This window comes from Antrostomus carolinensis, unplaced genomic scaffold (assembly GCF_000700745.2).
Source record: "Antrostomus carolinensis isolate BGI_N321 unplaced genomic scaffold, ASM70074v2 scaffold48558, whole genome shotgun sequence".
NCBI lineage: Eukaryota > Metazoa > Chordata > Aves > Caprimulgiformes > Caprimulgidae > Antrostomus > Antrostomus carolinensis.
The window spans coordinates 1,244-12,249 of record NW_010333260.1 but is presented as its reverse complement, the minus strand read 5'-3'; the positions used below and the strand labels follow the sequence as shown (position 1 = coordinate 12,249).

The 11,006-nt window shown below is 42.7% G+C and overlaps 1 protein-coding gene across 1 annotated transcript in view; it reads right to left on the bottom strand.

Annotated features, from left to right (window-relative positions):
- Window positions 1–32: 32 nt before the first annotated feature.
- LCMT2 (leucine carboxyl methyltransferase 2) overlaps window positions 33–11,006 on the bottom strand; it is a gene marked incomplete at its 3' end in the record, with an annotated part of 11,094 nt that continues 120 nt past the window's right edge. Inside the window, exons 2-7 of the mRNA XM_010173800.2 lie at window positions 10,503–10,707; window positions 7,318–7,474; window positions 6,689–6,878; window positions 6,155–6,262; window positions 3,250–3,340; window positions 33–290 (exon numbers count right to left, since the gene is read on the bottom strand). Coding sequence (XP_010172102.2) covers window positions 33–290; window positions 3,250–3,340; window positions 6,155–6,262; window positions 6,689–6,878; window positions 7,318–7,474; window positions 10,503–10,707 — 1,009 coding nt within the window. The remainder of the gene's footprint in view (window positions 291–3,249; window positions 3,341–6,154; window positions 6,263–6,688; window positions 6,879–7,317; window positions 7,475–10,502; window positions 10,708–11,006) is intronic.

Sequence of the window (11,006 nt, the reverse complement as noted above, 5' to 3'; positions counted from 1 at the left end):
TCCTTGCACTCACCCCCAGTATGGGAACTCACCCCATCTTTTATCAGGATTTGCCTTTTTCACACAGCCAGCTTTCCAGCAGCCTACTTGTTTAATTAGCACATGAAAATTTCTCATACGGCAGTGCTGTCCATTCTCTTCCCCAAATCCTCCAGTGGTGAGAATCACATTGGGTTTTATAAGAACAGAGTGGTGACCGTAACGTCTCAGGCCAGAAATTCCCGAGTGTGCTGCACACACTGCTGCAGTGATGCTCCCAGCCATCCGGACAGGACCAGCACAATGAGGAACTGTAAGCCAAAGAGAATCAAAGAACTTGAGAATCAAAGACCAGGGTGGATGAGGCTTTGAGTAACCTGATCTAGTGTAAGGTGTCCCTGCTCATGGCAGGGGGGTTGGAACTAGATGATCTTTAAGGTCCCTTCCAACCCAAACCATTCTATGATTCTATGATTCTATGATAACTTACACAGTGTCCTGGTTTAGGCTGGGATAGAGCTAATTTTCTTCTTAGCACCTAGAATAGTGCTGTGGTTTGGATTCAGTGTGGGGTTTGGTACGAGAAGAATGCTGATAATATACTGATGTTTTTAGTTGTTGCTAAAAAATCAAGGACTTTGAAACTTCCCATGTTTGGCTAGTGTGCAGGTGCACAAGAAGCTGGGAGGGAGCACAGCCAGAGCAACAAATCCAAACTAGCCAACAGGATATTCCATTCGTGCAATGTCAACTTCAGTACACAGATGAGGACTGGCTGGGAAGCTCGCTCTCTCTTCTAGGACTGCAGTTTCAGGATTTCTCTTCTCTGGGATCACTAGCCAGGACTGGTCAGGAGGTGGTGAGCAGCTGCAATGTGCATTACTTGTTTGTATATTCTGTTATTATTACTATATTTCAATTATTAAATTGTTTTTATCTCAACCCATGAATCTTACTTATCTTTACCATGCAAATTCTCTCCCTTGTCCCCTGGGGGCAGGGGAGGGTGAGTAAGCAGCTGTGTGGTGTTTAGCTGCCTGCTGCCTTGAAACTATGACATACACAAACAAGAACCAAGGACTGCATCTTAAATGAGAGATTAAGCAAGTCTATTCAGCTTTTTAAGAAGAAAAAATTGTGAAGCAAGTTGACAGAGCACATAGACAATCCGACATGCCCTAGAAATCAAGGTGTAATGGTTTAAACTACCACTGTGCCAACTTTCAACTTCTGCTTACTGCTCCCTCAACTCCTGACACAGTTCCAAGGCTGCTTTAATGGGGCAGAGGTAAGACTGGGTAAGAGACTGCAGTGTCCTAACTGCAGCAAGACAGGAATCACTGCAATACCTTCAAAAGGAGTATCATCACCTTGCTAATGAAGACAGTATTTGGCTACTTAAAGAACAGCAGAAAAAGGACAAAGCCCTGGAAGCGAGATTTCAAAGTTTCTTGCTAGATTTTGATCCTACCTTCAAAAAAGCATTGAAATAAAGTTATAAAGCATGACGAATAATCTCTGTTAATTCCACTCGTCCTACGATAAGGTAATATTTTCAATTATCTAAATCTCATAGAATCATAGAATCGTTTGGTTGGAAAAGACCTTTGAGACCATTGAGTCCAACCGTACCTGTCCACTATCTCTTCTCTCTACTACATCCCTTAGTATAAAACAAGCTTTCCACACAGGACTCCAGCTCACCTGTGGGTTGTACCAATTATTTTCTTTTAATCAGTTTTGACTTTGCGTCTTCTTTGTTTTAATCAAGTCCCTTATTCTTGTGTTTTAAGAGATGATGAGGTGGAGAAGCAGCTCTCAGTCTATTTTTTGTATGCCATACGCAGGAAAACTGCCTGTATGGCATGTTGTTTCATAAAAGACTCTACTTTCTATTGTTTGATGACGCAACAAATTTAATCTCCTTGGACTTAAATGTCTTCCTACAGATGGACCTTTTTAAGATTGAGGGTTGTTTTCATCTCAGAAAATACACTTACCATGGTCTGTTTGGAAGATTTGGTACTCGCCCTCTATTGAACAGAGACTCAGACCTATTTCAGAGGACAGCTGGTGCACATACTGGTGTTTGAGACACACCTTTTGCCATTCCCAGTAAAAAATATCTAAGCATGGATAATTTACCAGATTTTGAAGGCTTTTGCTATCAGTTTTGAATACAACACAGACAGCAGTAGAAAGACCCTATTCCTGTCTCTAATGAATTGTCTTCACTGTATTAATCTCAGTTAAGCAAATGTCAGAATTTTTTTTTAACTTAAGGACAGAGCCTAACCGTTGAGGAGCCTTCAAGGTTTCAACACAAGATCCAGTGACAATCACACGGTATATTTAACCACATCCACATTCATTTAGCTTCAGTTTCACTACATGTTTTCAGATCTAACCAAGACACAACACAATGAATTAGTCCTGTTTGCTTAAGGAATTCCAACCTGCCTTATCCTTTTCCAGATGCTTTTCCTGTTCCCTAGAACACAGATTCTGACTTTCAATTGCAGATAGAACTACTTGTGGTGCTGTACTGTGAACAAAAGTAGTGATGTGAAACAGGTTAAAAAAAACCTTTTCTGCTCTCCATCCTGAAAAAGGAAGCAAGCAGCCAAAAGCAGGAATTTCTTGGACTAATACTGCTCCCAAGTCCTTTCTGTCATGGAAATACAGTCTTAGTCTTGGCTTTTCCCCAGCTGTACCACTTTTCTCCCATCTAAAAAAGCAACATACAGATTTAAAAGCATTTCAGAAACAGAAGTACTACATGTAGTTGTGGGCATAAACTTTGTGACACACTCCTGAGTGCTCTGCTGGACAACATTTGACAGTGCAGCAAGTAAAACATAACAACCTTTTGGGAGCTAGAAGGATAGAATGGCTGAGAGAGACATGTATGGAGGTAAGTGGGAATAAAGCGAAAAGGGGGAGTCTGTGGGATCCCAAAAATAGGAGGAGGAGCAGGGTAGACTGGCATCACAGCCATGCACTGGAGGGTCCCATGGATAAACACAAGGAAGAGCTGCTCAGACTGGACGGTTCAATAGACTGAAAGAATGAAACTGATCAGAACCATCAGTCAGATGTGGCCTTGGCCTCACTACAGACAGCAGAACCATTGTTAGAAGGATGGAGAAAGCCACTCAGATGGCAGCATCCCATCCACTCCTTCCAGGGTTTTACTGTCTCCTAAAACCCCTCAGAAAAGCCTGCCCTGCATGAGATAAAAGAATACTACAAAAACTAATCAGTATGTACCTGTCATACTGGATGACAATGGAGTCCAGGAAGGTTCCATCCCCTTTGATGCAGTCAAGACAAAGTAATGAGAACATTTCAGATGCCATTCCTGTAGCAAGCCCAAAGGGAAAAAACAAAAACAAACAATCCCCTCAAAATCTTAGAGCAAGCAGTAGTAAAGATCTCAGAATGGTCAGGGTGATCAAACCAAAGATCAACCTAGCCTAAACAGGTTCCAACAGTGACCAAAATTGGAAGATTGAAGTTGAATCTGACAAAAAAGCAAGTGTGTAAATACCTTCCTCACCTCATCCTTCAAGCTCAGGGATTTTCTAAGCAAGAAGCTGTGTCTTTGTATTGAATAATCTTTGATGTATCTCTCATCCATGAACCTCTCTAGTTGCTCTTTGAACTCACATCAACTTTTATCATCTGAAACATGCTGTGGCAAGGAGTTCCATAGCTTAATTATACATTGCATGAGGATCATTTGTTTTTTGGGGGTTTTTTTGTTTGGTTGGTTTGGTTTTTTGGAAAAAGCTTCCCTTTATGCTTCCCAGTTCTGACCAGAGAAAAGAAGGCTGTATACCAGAGGGATTAAGGTTTCTTAACGGTCATGGAATTTAAGGGATCCCAAAGAAATCACAAATGTCAAAGGTGCAACATGGTCTCTGCTGGCCGGTAACACTTAAATATGATTTTCAGTCTGGCCTTGGAATCAGAGGCAGAAGCACAAGCAAGAGGACTGTACAGGAAGTAAGTAGCAATACCAGACTCCGCTCTGGCTTTTATGGACATTAGGGAATTGAGTACGTTCATTCCCATGGGGTAGGATATATTACTCCAACTATGTGACTAAGGCATAAACATGAATTTAAAAGGTGTAAGAAACCACAATATTGGCATCATCACCCCAACTTCTACCAGAAGTGAAAAGCATCTTTTGAAAAGTGATAGCAAAAAATTATTGTAAATACTAAAAATGGAAGAATCCACTATTTGTCCCTACGCAAATTATTCTATAAATTAGTTGCTCTCAGCACTAAGTGTGTATTTTACATTTCTTATCTAATTCAATCAAGCTTGTTCCTCGTAAGACCTGGATCTTACTTTATCTCTATCTCAAAGGCTAATTGTAGAGCTCTCTGTTATCATATATCATACTCCTAAGTATATTTTTCAGCTTAGACTTGTGTACATGTTAACCTCCTCTATAAGGAAAATGATAAAGTCTTTACTTTCTCACTGTATGCGCAATTGCCTTGATCTACACTGCATTGTTTTTTTTTTGCACCAAGGGCAGTTGAGATTGGATGTGAGGAAGAATGTCGTTGCTGAAAGGGTTCTGAGGCATTGGAAGGGGTTGCCCAGGGCAGTAGTGGAGTCCCCATCCCTGGAGGGATTGAAGAGTCGTGTAGACATAGTGCTGAGGGACATGGGTTAGTCGGGGACTTGTCAGTGTTGGGTTCATGATTGCATTTAAAGCTCTTAAAGGGCTTTTCCAATTTGGGCAGTGCTGGGATTTTGTATTCTTGTAGACATTTCTACACCACTTTGCAAATCTGCCAGCATCTTTCAATCACCACTTTTGCATTCATGTAGCAGAGCAGATCCTGCATGTTGGCAAATAAATGCAAGTACATTAAATTGCTTTAATACTGCAAGTCGTTAAGATTTCTAGAGGGAATTTAAACAGAAAACTACAAAACTGAAAAGGAAACTTCTAGTAAGTATCCTACAGGATATTCACCTCAAAGTTACTCAGCATCTTTGACTTCTCTTCTAGACTTCAAATAGTCACAAACTTTGCCAGCAGTTAACATAAAAATAGCAAAGAACAGAGTCATGGTTAAATTCCCATGATTAATATAGGACTGGCTGTACAAAGTCAGATCAAAAAATACCTGAAACTAGTAGCCTGTATCCAACAATGACAAACAGGAATAGCCTACAGATATGCAAGAGAGCAGGACAAGTACATACTTCCCCCAGGAATGCTCTCAACCATTTGCAGTCAGGAATCTCACAGCAGGTGTATTTTTATGTATTCAGTAATCCTCAATGGATTTCTCTTTCATTAAAATAATTGCCACTTGAACCCATGCAAACTTTTAGCATCTTCATCTCTTATACCACCAGCTAGTTTGTTATGCTAAGACTTTCTCCCCGAGAGACGACTCACTGAGGAAGGAACAAGAAGCTTTTCTAATATCAAAAGGAATCTTCTTCCAACACTACTTGCCCCAGCTTCACCTGGAGCTTCCTTCAGGCTCTGCATTAACTGGGTCTGATTCAAGATCTTTTCTGCCTACATGAACACCTACGCCTCAGCAGCTCTTGTACAGAACTGTGACCATAAGAAATTGCAGATGCCTCGAGTACAGTGTTCAGTTTTGGGCCCCTCACTACAGGAAAGACTTTGAGGTGCTGGAGTGTGTCCAGAGAAGGGCAACAGAGCGGGAGAAGGGCCTGGAGAAAAAGTCTTATGAGGAGCAGCTGAGGAAACTGGGGTTATTTAGCCTGGAGAAAAGGAGGCTGAGGGAAGACCTTCTCACTTTCTGGAAGTACCTGAAAGGAGGGTGGAGAGAGGTGGGGGTCGGTCTCTTCTCCCAGGTAACAAGTCATAGAATGAGAGGAAATGGCCTCAAGTTGCACCAGGGGAGGTTTAGGTTGGATCTGAGGAAAAACTTCTTCACCCAAAGGGTGGTCAAGCACTGGAACAGGCTGCCCAGGGAGGTGGTGGAGTCACCTTCCCTGGGGGGATTTAACAGACGGGCAGACGAGGTGCTGAGGGACATGGGTTAGAGGTGGAATTGGTAGTGTTGGGTTTATGGTTGGACTTAATCTTAAGGGTCTTTTCCAACTGCCATGATTCTATGATATCAAAGCCAGGTCATTGGTGTTCAGAATAAAGGAGGATTACCTCATATTCATCAAAAGGCTCCAGCGCCCGCACTCTTTGCTGCTCATCTTCTGGAGTACAATAGGTGAAAAACTCATTCATATCCATGACACTGCACTCAGTCCAGCCCTAAAACAGAAATCCCTCAAAATTATTACCTCTGGAAGGACAGAGACTCACTTCCCACAAGAAAACAAAGACCCTAAATTAAACACCTACATGAGCCTTTAAGACTGTCTAGCTCTAACCACAGTAGCCCAGAATCTGGTGAGGACAGATCTCTTACCTGTAAAAAAGCTTTTAAGAACTTAACTTATATCAAAATGCTCAGAGGAACCCATCTTGCCTTAGGTCCATACCAGAAAGTAGGCTGCAAGTTGGTTGGAAGGACCTTCAAATGACTAGTCATGCTACTACAGAAGGTGGTGTCTCAGCCTGGTCCCTGCTGCTTCAACCTGTAACTGACACAGCTGATGACTTCCAAAATTATTTAACGTTACTAACCTTCCCAGGTAAATCTTGCTTCATGTGTGCCCTAGAGATGCAGGTACTCACCTTTGCAAAAAAGCGCCTTTGCTGTGCCTCACAATCAGGGTACTGTGCCAAAGAATGAAGTGCAGAGTTCAGCTGGCTAAAATGCTGCTGCATTACACGTCCAAAGGGGTCCTCTGGATGCATCTGCTCGTACAGCAGAAAGCACGCCTGAGAGAAATGCTCTGCTGCCCACTGAATCAAGGCATCTGACCTGTCAGGCAGATTGTGCAGAAGAAATTAAATAATTCAAGGCCCATCTGTCATATGACAGATACAAGGTACCTTCCTGCAACACCATAAAGCTTGCTATTAAGGCATCCTGACAGATGGATACACAAAAGAGAATCCAGCGCTGGAGATTTATGAACATCTCTTCCCTCCTCTGTGCAGCAAATTCAGGGGATGAGAAGAACAAAAAACTCAAAATCATTCCTTCAAGGTTTTTATTCTTCTTTTTTTTCCTCCCTTTTAGGATGTCAAGTGGACATCAATTAGCCCATCACAATTAGGATGTAAGGAGCTATTTGGGACTTCCATTCCCGAGGCTTTAGTTATAAGACAGCAGGTCTCCCAGCCCCAGGTGACCCACATACAAAGCAGCTTGTTCTTTTAATTTCATCAGCTAGCTAACAGAGGGTAACTCAACTGACCTGGTATTTTCCATGTAGGTGAGCACCACCTCCGCTATGAAGAGAGTGGGGATTTCACTGTCCAGTCCTGCTTCCTCCAGGGCTCTCTCCAGCTCAGACAGCTCTGATAAATCCACTCCTAGTAATTTATAATCCTCTCCAGAACAGGTAATGACTCCTGGGAGACAAAAATGATACAGTCTTAATATAGTGCTTATGCAATATTGAGACCAAAAGGGACAAACAGGAAAATCAATCAACCACATCAGCAATCACTCACAAGGCTGTGCCCATCAGCTCAATTTCTTTGGGACATGCACAAGAAAATCCCCATCACTAAATGAACCATAAAGGAACAGTGTTAAGAAGCAACTCATTAAATGTAGATCTAAAACTCCATTTTTCCTAATGCAAATTCAACCTACAGATTTCTCACAGAATTATCACATTTACTATAACAACAAAACTGTATCTTATTTACTTTAGCAACATTTCTATAGAACCACTATAATTCAGAATCATCTCGTAAGGGCTCTCATTTATAGAGCATTCAGTTTAGGTTAAAAAAGTACCATTGCTTTGATAGAATTTGAATGGTTTGCCTCACAACCGAAAACCATTCTCAAGTTTTTGGGGGTTGGTTTGTTTGTCCTAGCAAAAACCAGGACAGTATGTTTTCTAAATAGATTTAATTTCTGTAAAATGGCATTGAATCCTGAACCACCACATGCTAGCGCTCTGCAAACCCCAGGACTAGTCTCACAGATCATTGATCTCAGAAGTAAGTTCCAATTTATGATTTGCAAGCTATGACAGAATGTTTTGGGTTGGAAGGGACCTTAAAGATCATCTAGTTCCAACCCCCCTGCCAGCAGCAGGGACACCTTCCACTAGACCAGGTTGCTCAAAGCCTCATCCAACCTGGCCACAAACACTTCCAGGGAGGAGCAGCCACAGCTTCTCTGGACAACCTGGGACACTGGCTCACCACCCTCACACCAAACAATTTCTTCCTCACATCTCAGCCCCATCTCCCCTCTGACACTTTCAAGCCATCACCCCTTGTTCTGTCACTCCCTGCCCTTGGACAAAGTCCCTCCCCAGCCTTCCTGGAGCCCCTTCAGGTACTGGGAGGCCACTAGAAGGTCTCCCCGGAGCCTTCTCTTCTCCAGGCTGAACAGCCCCAACTCTCTCAGCCTGTCCTCACAGCAGAGCTGCTCCAGCCCTCGCATCATCCTCCTCTGGTGGCCTCCTCTGCACTGGCTCCAGTAGCTCCATGTCCTTGTGCTGTTGGTGGCCCCAGCACTGGAGGCAGCACTGCAGGTGGGGTCTCAGGAGAGCAGAGTAGAGTGGCAGAATCCCCTCCCTCGACCTGCTGCCCAAATTCTATATAACTATAGAATCACAGACTGGTTTGGGTTGGAATGGACCTTAAAGATCATCCAGTTCCAATTCCCCTGCCATGAGCAGGGACACATATCAATACAATACCATGGCACACCTCTGCACTCTGTAAGAGTATCATGAGCTATAGCTTGTTGACCTGTTTTAGCCAAAACCAAATAATAAACAAGGTAAACTGTAAAGCACCTTTAGAAATCACCTCCTCTATGTCTCTGTACCAGTGCAATCCACCAATTATACTTGTCCTGAGAACTGTTAATCTACACTGTTCTCAAAAGCATCCATGACTTGGGGCAAAACGGCCTTCTTCAGAAGCCCATCCCAGTGCTCCCTGCTAACTTCTTCCAACAACTAACTTGTGTATCCATCACTTCCTGCCCTCTGGACACAGAAACACAGTATCCCCAACTCCTTTGATACCTGCCTTTTAGTTGAAGTACTTAAAGATTATTGGCATGGACAGAATTCTTTGCCACAGGACGTTGCCGATATTAAAAATGTGAATGGATTAAAGAGGAAACCGAACAAGCTCATGGAAGAGCTACTCACTAAGACGTGTCCAGCTGCTCATGGGAGCCAGGGACTTGTGCTCTGCACCCAGCTCTGTAGCTGTCTTCCATCTGTATTTAAATGGATTATTACAGTCTGAAGGTATAGGCTTACACATGTCCCCGTTTCATTTCATTTCACATTTTCCAGACCATTCATGTACTTTGTCAAAACTCTACTCTCACGCACCATGTTGCAACTCTCCCAGTTTCCTGCTGGTTTGTTACATTCTCACCTTCAACAGCACATCATCTAGAACATTAATGGAAACCTTGAAGGAAATGAGACGCAGCAGAAACCTCTAGTGAACCTCATACTTTACGTTCCTTCATTTCTCACTGAACTGCCCCTTAGTACTCAGCTGCCATAATAATCCTTTCAGCTCTACTTATATTCTACTGTAGTTTCATAAGGCTCTTTTTTTTCTGCCTTGTAAAGCAAAAAAAAAAAGTCAGGTGTCCCTGCTGATGGCAGGGGGGTTGGAACTGGATGATCTTTAAGGTCCCTTCCAACCCAAACCAGTCTATGATTCTAGATAACATAACAACTAATGTTTTATTACAGTAGGAGTATGAGGTTGCTCAAGGCTTTAACCAGTCAGGATTTAACTATATCCAAGTCTGGAGATTCCACCACCTTTCTGGGCAATCTGTTCCCATTTTTAACTACTCACATGGCACAAGGAAAAATAAATTCATTATATGTAACTGGAATTTCCTTTGTTGCAACTTGCAACCATTGCCCCTTGACTGTTTGCTTCTTGACTCGAAGAAAAGTCTGGCTCCATCTTTCCATTAGGTAGTTGAAGACTGCAGTAAGACTCACCTCCCTCCCTCCCAACCTCCTCTTATGGTTAAACACACACAGTTCTCTCAGCCTCCCTTCCTACGTCACATCCTCCACCACTTTATCATCCTCATGACCTCTCACTGGACACGCTGCAGTTTGCCACTGGCTTTGTCCCAGTGAGCCCAAAGCTGGACACAATACTTCAGAAACTGTAACTGAAAGAAACTAAATTTGTTTTGATATAATCTCGTCCCGACAAATCCATTCTGGCAGCAATACATCTTCTTGTCTCCTCTCAATGCTTATGAATTATTTATTTGTCCAAAATTTTCCAGAAAATGAATATGCTTTCCATCTACAACTTCATAGTTCTTCTACCATTGTATCTCACTTCTGAAAGGCTGAAGCTATGTTTGCTTCTTCTACACATTTAGTATCTAGAAATCCTTACACAGACACCATACCTACTCCTTCCCCTCCAGTATCTCCCACTAGTGCTGACAATTCTTTCATTCTTTTGATCAGAGCAGCTTTTTGGCGTGCCACATTTGAGAAATCCACTTCATATACCACAGCGTGATGCAGAAGACCCAGGTCCTTCAAACGGAAGTATAAGGAGTCAAAGCCAGCACCTAAAGACAGGATCTGCAGAGAAAGTATCAGAAACAGTTAAACTTAACTCTAGCAGCATCCTGAACATCCAGATGTGAAAAATATTTAAGAACTTCATCTGTAGAGTGACAAAATCAGGCAATCTCCTGCAATAATTTTGTGTAGGTATTGGTCCCTCCCAGATATCTCTGTGAAAGCGACAAAGGGACAGCCCCAGTCCTGCCAGTCAGGTTCTCTGTGCTCTCCTGGGAAAGGATCACAAACAGATGCACCAATAAGCTACTGCAGAGCCAAGATGCCAAAAAGACTTTTCACACATGTGGTGGAAACTGCCAGCACACCCAGACAAAGAACAT